Source organism: Rutidosis leptorrhynchoides, chromosome 1 (genome assembly GCF_046630445.1).
Source record: "Rutidosis leptorrhynchoides isolate AG116_Rl617_1_P2 chromosome 1, CSIRO_AGI_Rlap_v1, whole genome shotgun sequence".
Lineage (NCBI taxonomy): Eukaryota > Viridiplantae > Streptophyta > Magnoliopsida > Asterales > Asteraceae > Rutidosis > Rutidosis leptorrhynchoides.
Genome location: NC_092333.1, coordinates 487156074 through 487172440, shown reverse-complemented (window position 1 = coordinate 487172440; position 16367 = coordinate 487156074). Strand labels below are relative to the sequence as shown.

General features: G+C 35.1%; 1 protein-coding gene across 1 annotated transcript; it reads right to left on the bottom strand.

Moving 5' to 3' along the window:
- Positions 1 to 5011: 5011 nt before the first annotated feature.
- LOC139840521 (uncharacterized) lies at positions 5012 to 6267 on the bottom strand. The gene is made up of 3 exons (XM_071830786.1): positions 6106 to 6267; positions 5693 to 5986; positions 5012 to 5551 (listed from the first exon to the last, which is right to left on the bottom strand). Exons 1-3 carry the CDS (start codon positions 6265 to 6267, stop codon positions 5012 to 5014), a joined length of 996 nt encoding a protein of 331 aa, XP_071686887.1.
- Positions 6268 to 16367: the final 10100 nt, after the last annotated feature.

The following is a 16367-nucleotide window of genomic DNA, read 5'->3' as shown; positions in this document are numbered from 1 at the left end:
TGGATTCGATCAAACGATCTTTGTTGTCACCATTCGAGAAAACTTAATCACCATAGAATGCAAGTCGAGGAGCTTGACGCCTGAACTTAATGCCAGGCTTGGATCAATCATCAAAAAATGTATCCTGCCACTAAGAACCACAACAAGCAAAAGAAATACAAACAACCACAATAATATCCACGCACACACAATTGTCGAATTATTACAAACATGAGTGTGATAATGTGTGAGAGTAGCAATACAAGTGTACTACCTTACAACAAATCAATAATCCCAAGCTTTCACACACGATAATTAAGTTAATTAAAGTTACATGCCAAATCATAAAGATAAATTATTTCACAAACCATAATGAAGATTGATTACCAATTACCCATTGTGTGTCGGGGTTGCCTTCTAGATGCGCCTCCATATGCACTCATGATATCCCAAGCGAGGCATAGGGATCTTCTCCAACTCACTAAGATCGAGCTTCAAGAACTTTGCAATTCAAATCACATAATGACCACCAACACTTGGGAGCATAAACTTCTCGCCACTTGCATCAAATAGGTAACTTGCGATGAGGTTGGGGATATGGATGTGCTTTTTCTTGTGAACGCGATGGATCAACCAAATATCGACCAACGTCATCTTGTCAACATCCTCCGTTTGGTGGAAGACCGATTTGGCGAAGAACCTTTGAATGCAACGAAGTGTGGGACTCTTGAGAGCACTAGGAACTTGATTGGCCAGATTAAATTCGACATTACTAATTTTGTGCCATACTCTCTTTGGATCAAACTCGTTCGGATTGAAAGTTTCGCATTTGGCCAAGTACATGTAGGTGAAATCATGATGAGAATCCATGTAGAGACCTAGACATGCCATGAATTGGCTCATGTTCATTTGCCTTTCCGCACCCCCTAACCTAAATGTGAGGTAGTTGTTAACCATGGCGAGCCGACCTTGAAAAGAACCCTCAAGGTTGTTAAGAGCTCACGGGTTAGTAACGGGTAGACATCTTCTTGCATGTAAAGATGAGGCTCTCATGGGTGCATAACGTTACGAAGATCTTCAATTTTGAACGCATCTCGAATCTCATGACCTAAACCAGCTAATTCAAATTCGGTCCAATAGATGTACTTGGCCGGGCACATCGGCATATTAATCCTATTCATCATTCGAGAACTTAGTGCATCATCCCTCAAAATCACTTGCAACCATTCATGAACATCAGTTGACGTTGCAAGTCCTTTTCCTTTTCTACTTCCCTGAAATCGATTCAACAAACAACAAACGCAAAGATGGTTTCGTAATTTTAGCATAAATAAAATATCTCGCATGAAACATTGATGGGGCATCATGTCCCTCTACATTTAATTTCAGGACAAAAACTTCACAATCACGCAACTATGGACAATACGACTTAATTGCAAAAAATCAACTCTAGTCAAAGTCATCGGTCAAATTAAGCTTAAGACTAGGAGCATGCATTTTAGTATAGCAATTAGCCATATCATCTCAAGTATAATCACTAACAAGTAAGGTTCAATTGCAATTACACCCCAATTGGTCAAACTTAGTCAAAAGTCAAAGAATCAAGAACCCTAAATTCAATTTAACCGCATACAAGCATGAAAGTTGGATTCTTTTTGATCTAGACATACAATAGAAGCATAGAATAACCAATTATATCATTACATTCTCAATTAAACATCATCTTTGAAAACCCCCAAATTGGGAAGGACCCTAAAATTTCAAAATCAAGGGTGCAAAACATGTTAGGAATCATGATAACAACAAGGGTTCATCACCAATTTAGCATAATCATCATCAATTGCTTATAATTTAGAAAAAAGTAGAAACAAGAACATAATAAGAATCATGCAAAGAATTGAAGATAAGTGTTAATGAAGCATGGATCTTACTTTACTCATGTTAAATGATGATAAGAATGCAAGAAATCTTCACAAAAGATGTTAATTGGGTGCTAGGGGTCAAAGTAGCTGAGACTTAGCCTCAATATGGAAGAATAAATGAAGTGGGTGAAGAAAATGAAGTGTTTGGGTCGTGCAGAAAATTTAACTACCCAGGTCTAAGAGCGCCGCTTTTGAAACAAAAGCGCCGTTCCTGGCAAAGCGAAAGCGCTGCTTTTCAGTGCAAAAGCGTCGCTGTTAACCACTGTCCAATTTTGGTCCAAAATCACAACCTAAAGAGTCGCTTTTAGAAACAGGAGCGCCACTTTTAATGAGCAAAAGAGACGTTTCTAGATTAAAGCATCGCTTCTGTGCCTGAGTGCAGTTTTTTAGTTTTTAAGTCTATTTTGACCCATCCACAAGCTATTTTTGGTATTTTCCAATTTACCCAAATGCATGAAGTATAGCTACATGCAAATGCAACTAACAAACGGAATATCATACAATCCTACATGAAATGCAATCCTAAATGCACAAGTATACACAAATGTGATTGTTTTGATCACAGGTCTATTACTTGACCCGTTTTAGCACAAGGGTGTTACTTTGGGTAGAGCTTGATGTCATCAAGCTCAATAGCATTGATGTAATCCTTATAAACCTTCAACCTATGACCGTTTACCTTGAAAGTGTTCCCATTCCCATATAACTCCACATAACCCGTAGGATAAGCCCTCTTGACAATGTATGGACCCGTCCATCTAGACCTCAAATTACCAGGTGAGAACTTAAAGTGGGAATTGAATACTAAGACCTTATCGTTCGGGTGGAATTTTTTAGGACCTTTAAGTCGGGCATCATGCCAACGCTTAGATTTATCTTTGTATGCCAAAGATTTATCGTATGCCTCTAACCTAAGCTCCTCTAATTCATGCATTTGCATCGCTCGTTTTTCCTTAGCTCATTCTAGGTCTAGGTTCACTTCCTTAATAGCCCAAAATGATTTGTGTTCAACCTCAACCGGGATGTGGCATGCCTTCCCATACACTAGACGAAAATGGTGTGGTGCCTATAGGTGTTTTGTAAGTGGTTCTAAATGACCATAAGGTGTCATCTAGCTTGGTCGACCAAACCTTAGGATTGTTACTAATCGTCTTTTCTAAAATTCTTTTCAAAGCACGATTCGTGTTCTCCACTTGACCACTCATTTGAGGGTGGTAAGGGGTGGAGAAATGATGTGTAACACCATATTTTTCCATTACTCTCTCCATAAGACTATTAGCAAAATGTGTCCCTCGATCCGAGATCAACGCTTTTGGCACACCAAACCTAGCAAACAAACTTTTCAAAAACTTAACAGCAACTCTCGCGTCGTTGGTTGGTAAGGCTTTAGCCTCAGCCCATTTCGAAACATAATCTACCGCCACCAAGATATAGAGGCACTTATTTGAGTTCGAGAATGGACCCATGAAGTCAAGGCCCCATACGTCGAATATTTTGCATATTTGAGTGTCGGTTTGAGGCATCTCATCTCTCTTGGAGATGGATCCTGACCTTTGGCATGAATCGCATCGCTTAACCAACTCGTGTTCATCCTTGAAGATAGTGGGCCAATAGAACCCGGAATCGAACACCTTTTTCGCGGTGTGATTCGGGCCAAAATGGCCTCCCGTTGGCCCACTATAACAACCTCTTAAAATATCTCGGGCTTCTTGCCCATAAACGCATCTCCTAATTACTTGGTCCACCCCGATGCGGAACAAGTGTGGTTCATCCCAAAAGTAATACCGTAAATCGTTGAAAAACTTTTCTTTTGTTGGTATGACTAGCCTTTTGTAAAACATTTGACGCTAAGTAGTTTGCAAAATCGGCAAACCATGGGACTTCATCGACTATGTCAATTCTCATTAAATGTTCATTCGGGAAGGTATCCCGGATTTTGGACTCGCCTAAGGGTTGAAGCCCGGGATAGTCTAATCTTGACAAGTGGTCGGCCGCCACATTCTCGGCTCCCTTTTTATCCTTAATTTCTATGTAAAACTCTTGTAAAGTAGCACCCAACAAATCAAATGATGTTTCGTGTCTTGCTTTTGAAAAAGGTACTTTAAGGCGGAATGATCCGTGTAGACGGTTGTATTTGAAAGTACAAGATAAGACCGAAACTTATCAAAAGCGAATACTACTGCGAGAAGCTCCTTCTCGATAGTGGTGTAGTTCAATTGGGCCCCATTTAGGGTTTTACTTGCATAGTAAATCGGCCTAAAGTGTCGGTCAACTCTTTGACCAAGAACCGCACCTAGTGCATAATCGCTCGCATCGCACATTAATTCAAAGTCTTTGTCCCAATCGAGAGAGATAAGAAACGGTGGGTTAATTAGATTTTCTTTCAACAAGTTGAATGCCTCGATGCATCCATCATCAAACAAGGAAGGTTGGTCCTTTTCTAACAATTTGGTCATAGGGCGGGCGATTTTTGAAAAATCTTTTATGAACCGACGATAAAATCCCGCGTGCCCAAGAAAACTTTGGATTGCTTTCACATCCGATGGTCTAGGTAAGTCTTTTATCACACTAATTTTGACTTTGTCTACCTTGATTCCCGTCCTAGAAATTTTATGTCCCAAAAACTACCTCCTCGTTGACCATGAAGTGACATTTCTCCTAATTAAGAATCAAATTTGCATTTTCACAACGAGTTAACATTTATCAAGATTTTTATAGAAAGTGATCAAATGAGTCCCCGAACACCGAAAAATCATCCATGAACACCTCCATTGTGTTCTCAACCATATCGGAGAAGATGGCAAGCATGCATCTTAGAAATGTCCCTGGGGCATTACACAACCCGAAGGGCATTCTTTGATAAGCAAACGTACCATAAGGGCATGTAAAGGTCGTATTTTCTTGATCCTCGGGGTCTATCGGGATTTGGAAGTATCCTGAAAACCCGTCAAGAAAGCAATAGAACTCTCTCCCGGCTAGACGTTCGATCATTTGATCGATGTATGGGAGTGGAAAATGGTCTTTTCTTGTTGCATCATTTAGACGCCTATAGTCAAGGCATACCCGTCATCCAGTGATGGTTTGGGTTGGGACAAGTTCATTTTAGTCATTCAAGACCACCGTGGTCCCACCCTTTTTGGGTCCAACAATTTGATCACTTCTTTTTTAACAACCTCCTTCATGTTTGGGTTAAGTCTTCGTTGTCGTTGGGCAACAGGTTTAAAATTCTTTTTCATGAGGATTTTGTGTGTGCAATATGATGGATTGATCCCCGGGATGTCTGTGGTCTTCCATGCTATGGCCTTATGGTGAAACTTAAGAAGTGAGACAAGTCGGGTCTTTTGGTCTTGGGTGAGTCTCGAAGAGATAATCACCGAAAGTTGGTTTGCTTCCTTAAGATAAGCATATTCAAGATGCTCAGGGAGCTCTTTAAGCTCAAGAGTAGGAGGTTCTTCCCATGAAGACTTGATTCGAAATCTATCTTCATGAGGGATATACTCAAATGACTCTTCTCGAGTGTTCTCATTTTCACTTTCAAATTCATCAACATTAACATTCATCAATTCCCTAAAGTCGGCCTCTAAATCCATAATTTCATTATCACAAGTTTGGTCGAACTCCGAGGTATCAACCTTCAAAAGCTTTTCAAGCTCGTCATGCACATAAATGTCAATATGGTCAAAAGCATAGCACTCATCATCATCGGTGTTACTCAGTTGCTTTATAGCTTCCCGGATATTGATAGTCACACGCTCTTCACCAACTCCAATGTTGAGTTAGTTGCGTTGTACCAAGAAGATGGTGTCGGCGGTCACCAAAAATGGTCTTCCTAAGATGAGGGGGACTTGAACGTCCTCCTTCATCTCCATGATACCAAAATCAACCGGAAACACCAAGGTGTCAATGCTAAATAAGATGTCCTCGATGATGCTAATAGCTGTATCAAAAGAATGGTTGGCCAATCTTATCCTAATTCGGGTCGGCTTAAGAGGTCCAAGGCTAAGCCTCTTGTAAAGTGAATGTGGCATTAGGTTAATGCTTGCACCCAAGTCGGCTAGTGCATTGAACACTTCCGATTCACCGAACTTACAAGGGAAAACAAATTTACCCGGATCTCCTAACTTCTTAGGAATCCTTGGCCTTGATGCAAGAATCTTATTACACTCCCCTTCAATAAAGAAAGAGGTTTTGTCATGATATTTACCCCTTTAGAAATTAGCTCCTTGATGAACCGATCATAGTTTGGCATTCCTTTGAGCATATCGGTGATCGGCAAGTTGACCGAGACGTTTTTCATCATCTCTTGAAACTTTTTATATTGAGCCGCCAACCTGTCCTTCTTTAAAGCTTTCGGATATGGCACCATTCTCGTAGCCTTCAAAGGCTCATTACCCTTTTTCTTACCCGTTTCATCATTACCCGTTTGTAATGACCCGAAAAATTTCGACTAATTTTAAACCAAATTCTCGATACGATTTAATATTTTTGACACGATAAGCTAAGTCTGTAATGTTGAATCTCAAAAATTTTGAACTGTTTCATATATTCAATTGACCTTTGACCATTCCCGACGATTCACGAACAACTATTTGTAAATAGATATGTGTGTATATATATAAATAATAATTGAAAGTATAATTTGAAATATTAAATGTTATTGTTATGAAATAAGATATTATAATAGGTATTATTTAAAAACATATCTATATATAAATAAAAGTATATTAAAAACAAATATTAAATAATTGTAATACTCGTTTGATGTTTCGATCGTTATTAAGCAAGTTAAATTTGAACTTATGTGATTATAAAATAGACGGCGATCCGAAAATGAGTTAGATAAGTTATAGACTTATTAAAAATGTATTTATGAACTACTTGTTAAGTTTTAAAAATTTTATATTTTACCTGGGGTCGGGAGTGGGCAGTGAGTTAATTTTTGTTTAATAATTAATGATCGAATTTTATACCATAATGACTGAAATAAACAAAGGAAATTAATTTAAGAATTTGGGATTTTTCCGAGGACTATTTTTATCCGCCACTAATTTATAACGGAGTACGATGACGCACTCCGTGATAACTGTCGGTAAGATAATTAAATTAAAAGCACGTATATTATTTTTAAAATTATTATATTATGATTATTGAATCTGTAATTCAATTAATTGAATTAGGTTACTGTATTTGATTGAATGATTGTTTCTTCAATCATATGAATTATATGTACATATACATATATTTGACACTCACTCACATCTCTCTTCTTTCCCTATCCAGTTTGATGCTATGCTAGGTGTATATGAAATAGCTTAAATTTTACTAGGAAATACTATTAAATACGATACAATTTTACACAAGATATTTATTTATTTATAGAATGGACATACTTAAACCTTGCTACAACACTTATAGGCAGTGTACCTAATCGTACAATAGTGTAGTTTTTAGTAAGTCCGGTTCGTTCCACAGGGAAAAATCTTTAACCAAAGCTTAACGCTATATTAGTTTTAATTTATAAAAATACAAATATATATAAGTAATATTATTATTATAAAAAGGGGGTTTTTACCGTTTAATGACCGGTTTGTCAATTTTAAAACTTTAGTCGCAGTTAAAACCTAATGTAAAATATTAAATAAATAAAAGACTTAATTTTAAGCGTAAAGTAAATAACGATAATGAAATTTCGATAAATAAAAGTACGATAAAATAAACTTGCGATAATTAAAAAATACGATAATTAAAAGTGCAATTAAATACAATAACAATAAATAAAAATGCGATAATTAGAAGTGCAATTAAATATAAAATAAAGGAAATTAAATATGAAATAAAATAATTATGCTTATTTAAACTTCCGTAATCATGATGTTTGACGTGTTGATTTTAGTTTTATGCCCATGGGTTAATTGTCCTTTGTCCTGGATTATTCAATATGTCCGTCTCGTTTTTGTCCATAACAGTCCATCAGTCATAAATATAAAGTGAGAGTATCCTCGTCAAATTATCCTTATACACGAAGTCAAATATTCCAACTAATTGGGGACTTAAACTGTAACAAGGTTTTAATACCTTGTTTAATAATTACACCAGGTTGTCGACTGCGTGCAACCCAAGGTTTTAATACTTTGTTATAAATTATGCCAAGTATCCTTGTACATAATTTCACCCCTGTTTTAATAATTCTAATGACTATTAATCCATTCCCGTGTCCGGTTAAATGAACGATTATTCGTACATATAAATACCCCGCCCATCGTGTCCGATCGAGTGTATATGGTTATTTATAGGGATGTCCAATTGTAAATCTTTATATTAAAATTAACAAACTATCATTTAGTTAAACAAATATAAAGCCCATTAATAGCCCATAGTCTAATTTCCACAAGTGTCGTTCTTTTGTCCAAACCCCAATTATGGTACAAAGCCCAATTACCCAATTTTAGTAATTAGCCCAACATCATGATTACTTCGGATTAAATAAGCATAATAATAACTTAGCTACGAAACATTAAATTAAAAAGGTTGAACATAACTTACAATGTTTTATGCTGAGGTCTGTGGATTTCCTGCTGATTTTAGAGATGACTTTTCTAGATTTTTCATCAACCTACAGCTGGTCTGGACGACAACTTCATGACCTAAATCAAGAAGCGCATTTCTTTTTCGAAAGACTTTATTTCCTTTTAATGATGGAATTGATTCATCGTGTAGATCCATCTCTTCTTTTCTTTCATCGGGTAAAACAGTTAATTATCATCCAAAACAAAAGTATTTTCAATTAATTATACAAAAATATGTGATATATGTTTTGAATAACTTGGTAAAAATTTCCCACACTTGGCTTTTATTTTCCTTTCTTTGCCTTTTTATTCTCCTCTATTCCATTTTAAATGAATTCTAACATTTTGGTTTGTTTCTCAATTTATGTCCTTTCCAAGGTAACAATAATTTCGGTGTTAACACCTAGTTTTATCGTTCATAAATATGTATAAACATGATTTTAAATTCATTTAATTGAAAATTTTGAAAAATTTTACTAGAATTGGGTAGTCAGTATATAAGACTAGGGTTGTTCTTTATTATCAGAGAGCACTAGATTCTAATACAACTACTGCTTTACTAGTATTTTTAATGGTAACCAAGTGTATAAAGTAAAATTTTTAAAATCCAAAAGAATTTAACCCCTTCCCACACTTAAGATCTTGCAATGCCCTCATTTGCAAGAAATCAGTAACAATTTAAATTATTGAGGGTGATTAGCGTAGAAAAATGATTAAATTTTACCAAAGTTTCCAAACATATTGTTGTTTGTGTTAAATGATAAATGGTGCACATCATTTGTTCATTCCGTCTTGTTGTTATTTCACATATATTTTGCATCTTGTCGTCAAAATTAGTTGCTTTTGCTGAACTTAATGCCAGTCTTTGAAAATGCGTTGTTTTACCCTTTTGTGTACATAAGATAAACTGCAAACATATATACATATTTTTGAAGTTTGGTATATTACCTCACATTCAAAAATTATTAAAATCTAATAATAAAAGTTAGAAAATTATAAAAACTATTACAATATAAACATAAGTGTTAAATGTAGTAACATTACAAAAATAAAATAAATAAAACTAAATAAACTAGGGTTGTTACTGATACCAGTAGGGGTTCCATGCATAACCGTATGTGTTATAGAATGCTTCAGCTGGGTTATAAGTAGGATACGGTGGTTGGATCTCTATAGAACAGGGAGGAAATACGGGCTTTGGAGTAGGAATATAGTTTCTACCTATATGTTGGCAATGAGCTATGATGTGGTTTTGATGAACTTGCCAATCTTCAAATGCTCGATGTCTAGCATTTTCATACTCTTGTGAAGCTATAAACCTTTGCATTTCTGTCATTTCATTTCCCCCTAACACATTACCTGGCTGTTGATTTCTTTCAACCTGTGGATGTCTTCCATTATATTGTACTGTGGCGTTATTTCGCCTCTTCAAAACCTTAGCACCATGATATACATTTAAACCAATTGTATCGTGGGGTTCTGGTTCTTCGATTAATAATCCCCCCGACTTATATCCACATTGAGATACTCAGCAATTAATGTAATAAATATACCACCTCCTATTATACTGTGCGGTCTCATCCCCCTAACCATAGCTGATAAATAATAACCCACACAATAAGGTATACTTACAGCGCTTTGTGGGTCTCGAATACACATGTGGTAAAATAAATCTTGCTCATTTACCTTTTCCTTATTTTTACCTCGCTGTGTAATCGAGTTCGCTAGAAACCTGTGAATTACTCTTAACTCAGCTCTATCTATATCCAAATAAGAGTAATTTTCCCCTTTAAATCGGTGATGGCTAGTCATTTGACTCCATATACCATGCGTATCAAAATTTTTATCAATCTTTCTACCATTTAATATCAACCCTCGATAATCGGCAGATGCTAGCTCCTCAGGCGTATATATACGTAAGGCCTGAGCCATGTCTAGTAGAGACATGTGACGCATCGAACCTCCTAACAAAAATCTAATAAAAGTTCAATCGGTTAAACTAGCTACCCGATCATTTATTTCTATACTACACAATAATTCTTCACACCATACTTTATATACAGGTCTACGCATGTTGAATAATCGTACCCAATCGTTAAAAGTAGAATTACCATACCTCTGTGTAAGTAATTCTCTAATCTGTTCGGCCAATCCTACGGCTTCTAACGGTTCCCATTCTATGATCCTAGGTACTTCAACAGCTTTAGAATGAAGAGTGTGCAAGCTCCTTTGGTATTTTGGATAATCTATCCAACGTCTGTCTAATCTCAAGTTCGGGTGCAAATTTTCCACGTGCATATCTGAAAATGTCATAACTGGATGAGGTATATCTTGTTTGTAATGGTTATCAACATCCTGTTGTTCCGCATTCTCAGGAGGAGCAATGCGAGCTTGGGATGAAGATTCACCCATCTCAGTCTGCAAAACACATCAAACACAATTTTTGTGCATCCAAATATGCATTAGTGTCAGCAAAATCATCAAGCAAAATAATTACAATGACATGTTCAATTTATATCAAACTTATGCTCATTTTCATATTTTTATCAAATCTACACTTTTTCAAATAAGCAGATACGAAAATGTTCGCCAAGTTCATAAGAATTCAACTCAAATAACATGTCAAAATAATCATTATTAGCAATTAAACAAGTTTCAAATGGCATTATCTCTCAAAAATCAAGTTCATGAATTTTAGACTTGAAAAAGTCCACTTTAATTCTCAAAAATCATGTTTAGGCTCAAAGTTTGGATCATTTAACTACCTAAACATGTTACACTACTTAATTTAGTAATAATTCATGACAAAAATCGGCCATAACCTATTTATATCAAAAAGCCCCAAATTGCTCAAGAACACAAACCCTAGATTACTCAAAATTTGAAGTTTAAGGCTTCTAATCATGTTAAATAGCATCAATCTAGGTTATACAAGCATAATACATAAACAATTTAAGTATAATTACACTAAAAAGCATCAAAATTGAATTGGGTATAAATTTATTCAAGACACTAATTTTCAGATTAAATGGTGTTTAGGTGTAGAAATTTACCGTTTTCCTTGAGTACTTCCTTGATAGCATTCTTCTCAACATGATTTTGTGAAAGATTTGATGAAAAATGGCCAAAAATTGTGAATTTGTGATGTGTTTGTGTGTGTATTTTCGCAGTTTTTGAGTTTGGTTGGGAAGAAACTGGTCTGTTCTGCGTTTTATTTTTTTTCTGGAATTTTGATCCTCCGCGAGTCGCGGTACTTTCCTTTTCAAACTCCGCGAGTCGCGGAGTTTGATTTTTTTTTTTAATAAAAACCTTAACTTATAAAACAATTAATTAATTAATTTTAAAATTTTGTTTCCCTTGTTATTTAGGACGAGGTCGTTTCGGAACGATGTCCTAGTCCATCCCTCGACAAAATTTTAAAATTTTTTCAATTTAAAGCGTGTTTTAAAAGCAACGATTTTTTTGGGGGTTTTTTTTTAATGTTTTTGGCATACTTTAATTCAATAAGATTAAAAATAATGATAATAAAAGTTCTCGTCCCTCCCTCGGGTAAAGCAATTTCGGTTCAACGACCTAGTCTTCAACTCACGACGAATTTTAAAAATCATATTTTTAACTTAGCGAAATAAAGTAAATTTTTGTTTTTCAATTCACACCAAACTTAAATTTAAAATGCATATAATTAAAAATTCACACCAAACTTAATTAAAAATTCATATTATAAATTCACACCAAACTTATATTATATTTTTGTTTTTATACATACAAAATTATATTAAAAATATCAATTTTCCAAATATTTACAATTTTAAAAGTTTACAATATTTATTTAATATTAATTTATTAATTTTTGAAAAACATGGTAAAAATAAAATTCAAAATCTTTTTGGCTTTTATCCCACTTTAATCAATCAAATATTATCAAAAATATGCGCCCCTCTTTTCAGTAAAGTAATTTCGGTTCCATGACCTAATTTAACTCATGACGAATTTTTGAAATATTTTGAGTTGATTGATTAAAGATATTTATACCTTAAGAATAAACGTTAAATTTCGCAGTGATGTAATAAATTTTTGTATGATATCAATAATTTCGGTCGCAAGACCTAATTTCATTGAATACCAATTTAATACTTTATAGCGAACAAATTAGCGTTTATTATCAAAAGGTTAAAAATAAAAATAAAAATAAAAATAAAAACTGTACAAACTTACCTGTGAAATATATTTCTTAGTGATATGCTCTAGCCCACTCATAAGATAGTCGGACTAATTGATTTTCCATGGCTACATAGGCGTAACCTCGAGCATTTAATGTTTTTTCTTCTAAACATATGAACGGTCCATCTCTGCATAAAGTAACAAATTCGATGTTTGAATAGGTTTGATTATTTGAACATTTACCTTCGTGTGACCATTTTCCGCATTCGTGACATTTTTCAAGGTGTCGTGCTCTTCTTTTCGCTGCGGATTTTGATTTTCCTTTACCAAATTGTAACTTATTATCTTCGCATCTGGATTCTTTTCTTACTCCGTCCAATTTTTCTCTGATTAATGATACTATTTCACTCGGAAGTGTGTCATTATTACGTTTAGTAATCAAAGCGTGTAGCATTAGACCATGGTTTAGTTCACAGGAAGTCTTCATTTCGTAAAAACCTAAAAGAAATAAAAATTCAGAATGGGGGGAGAAGACTAGTTCTTTAGGGTCTGTTAGGGAAAGACCATTCGGGTTCCATTTTTGAGAACTACACGAAAACAGAAAATCTAACTCTAACAGAAATACATATTATCCTTTAAAGACTTGATTCTCCCCACACTTAGTTAGCTGTGGTATCGAAATTGTGATTAACTTCGTTGTTGACTTCCATCGGACTATCTATGTAGTGTTTAACTCTGTGACCATTAACTTTAAATTCAATCCCATTTGAATTTATCAATTCTACTGTTCCGTATGGGAAAACTCTTTTGACTATAAATGGTCCAGACCATCTTGATTTCAATTTTCCAGGAAATAGCTTGAATCGTGAATTGAAAAGAAGAACTCTGTCGCCTTCTTTATATTCTTTTGAACTTCTGATTCTTTTATCATGCCATTTCTTCATTCTTTCCTTATAGATTAACGAATTTTCATATGCTCCATGTCTTAATTCTTCTAATTCGTTTAATTGACTTAACCGTAGACGTCCAGCTTCATGTAAATCAAGATTACATGTCTTCAAAGCCCAAAATGCTTTGTGTTCAATTTCTACTGGAAGATGACATGCTTTTCCGTAAACGAGTTTAAAAGGTGTGGTTCCAATTGGAGTTTTGTAGGCTGTTCTAAAAGCCCAGAGTGCATCCTCCAATTTTATGGACCATTCCTTCGGATTTGATCCTACGGTTTTCTCTAGATTACGTTTTAAAGCTCGGTTGGTATTTTCAACTTGTCCACTTGTTTGTGGATGATAAGCAGTGGAGATTTTATGAGTTACTCCATATCTTTTGAGAACTTTCTCAAGTTGATTATTACAAAAATGAGTTCCCCGATCACTTATTAAAGCTTTCGGTGTTCCAAACCTTGCAAAAAGATGTTTTAAAAAGTTGACTACAACTCGTGCATCGTTAGTTGGGAGAGCTTGTGCTTCCGCCCATTTAGATACATAATCAATGGCTACGAGAATGTATAAATTATTATGAGATTTTGGAAATGGACCCATAAAGTCAATACCCCAAATGTCAAATACTTCACATACTTGAATGACATTTTGTGGCATTTCATCACGTTGACTTATTTTTCCGGCCCTTTGACAAGCATCACAGGATTGGCAAAGAAGGTGTGCGTCTTTGAAAATTGTAGGCCAATAAAATGCAGCATCGTAAACTTTTCTTGCTGTTAGTTGAGGCCCATAATGCCCTCCTGTTGGTCCTGTGTGACAATGGTTTAAAATTTTACTAGCTTCATCTCCGAATACACATCGGCGTATTATTCCATCTGGACAACTTTTAAACAAATGTGGATCTTCCCAGAAATAGTGTTTTATATCACTGAAGAATTTCTTTCGTTTTTGGTACGATAATCCTTTTTCAAGGAATCCACATACTAAGTAGTTTGCATAGTCTGCAAACCATGGAATTTCATTATAATCTATCTTCAATAGATATTCATCAGGAAAGTTGTCTTGTATGGCCGATTCATTTAGAACTTCTAATTCAGGATTTTCAAGACGAGAAAGATGATCAGCGGCGAGATTTTCTGCTCCTCTTTTATCTCGGATTTCAATATCGAATTCTTGTAAGAGTAAGATCCAACGGATTAATCTTGGTTTAGCATCTTGTTTCGAAAATAGGTATCTAAGAGTAGAATGGTCGGTATAGACCACCGTTTTAGCTAGAACGAGATATGAACGAAATTTGTCAAAAGCAAAGACAATAGCAAGGAGTTCTTTTTCAGTAGTTGTATAATTTGTTTGTGCTCCTTGTAACATCTTACTAGCATAATATATAGGTTGAAATCGTTTTTCAATCCTTTGTCCTAAAACGGCTCCCATTGCAAAATCACTTGCATCGCACATTAGTTCAAACGGTAGATTCCAATTTAGTGTTATCATGATCGGCGCATTAGTGAGTTTCTCTTTAAGAATATTAAAAGATTTGATGCATTCCTCTGAAAAGATGAATGGAGCATCCTTTTCTAGGAGTTTATTCATAGGAGTGGCAATTTTAGAAAAATCTTTTATGAAACGTCGGTAAAAACCGGCATGCCCTAGAAAACTCCTAACTCCTCTAACATTTGTGGGATGTGGAAGTTTAGCAATTACATCTACTTTAGCTCTATCCACTTCAATTCCTTCCTTTGAAATTTTATGTCCAAGAACGATGCCTTCTTTAACCATGAAATGGCATTTCTCCCAATTAAGTACTAGATTTGATTGTACACATCTAATAAGCATTCATTCAAGATTAACTAAACATGATTCAAAAGTATCACCGAAGACTGAAAAGTCATCCATGAAAACTTCCATGCATTCTTCTATCATGTCGTGAAAAATCGCCATCATGCACCTTTGAAAGGTTACAGGGGCGTTGCAAAGTCCAAATGGCATGCGTTTGTAAGCAAAAGTACCATAAGGGCACGTGAATGTGGTTTTCTCTTGGTCCTCGGGTGCTATTGGAATTTGAAAATATCCGAAAAAACCATTAAGAAAACAATAGTAACTATTTCCGGCTAATCTTTCTAACATTTGATCAATGAAAGGTAAGAGAAAGTGATCTTTTCTGGTGGCGTCATTTAATTTTCTATAATCAATACATACACGCCATCCTGTTACAGTCCTAGTAGGAATAAGCTCATTTTTCTCATTTGTAATGACAGTCATGCCACCCTTCTTCGGCATGCATTGAACTGGGCTTACCCATGGACTATCAGAAATTGGATAAATTAAACCTGCATCAAGCAGTTTAATAATTTCTTTTTTAACAACATCTTGTATATTAGGATTTAGTCTTCGTTGGCGTTGCACATACGTTTTATGACCTTCTTCCATAAGGATTTTTATGTGTGCAATACGAAGGACTTATTCCTTTAATATCATGAATCTTCCATGCAATGGCTGGTTTATGAGCTTTCAATACAAAAATGAGTTGAGATTTTTCATTTTCAGTAAGAGAAGACGATATTATTACAGGTAATTCAGATTCACCATGTAAATAAGCGTATTCCAAATGGTTTGGAAGTGGCTTTAACTCTAATGTCATAGGTTCTTCTATCGATGATTTGTATCGATATCTGTCTTCTTCTTTTAGCATTTGAATTTCTTCTGTTGTTGGTTCATATCCATTAGCCATTAGTGTAGCTAACATTTCAGTTTCATCAATTGGTTCAGTTCCTTCTCCTAAAGAACATTCTCCTGTTCCTTGT

What these genes read in the sequence shown, in the direction of transcription:
- LOC139840521 (XM_071830786.1), bottom strand. Translation starts at nt 6,267, where the DNA reads ATGGTGCCATATCCGAAAGCTTTAAAGAAGGACAGGTTGGCGGCTCAA. An exon ending in AGGAGCTAATTTCTAAAGGG is followed by an intron (nt 5,987 to 6,105) that starts GTAAATATCATG and finishes TTCCCTTGTAAG; the next exon opens with TTCGGTGAATCGGAAGTGTT. An exon ending in CCGCCGACACCATCTTCTTG is followed by an intron (nt 5,552 to 5,692) that starts GTACAACGCAAC and finishes GTGCATGACGAG; the next exon opens with CTTGAAAAGCTTTTGAAGGT.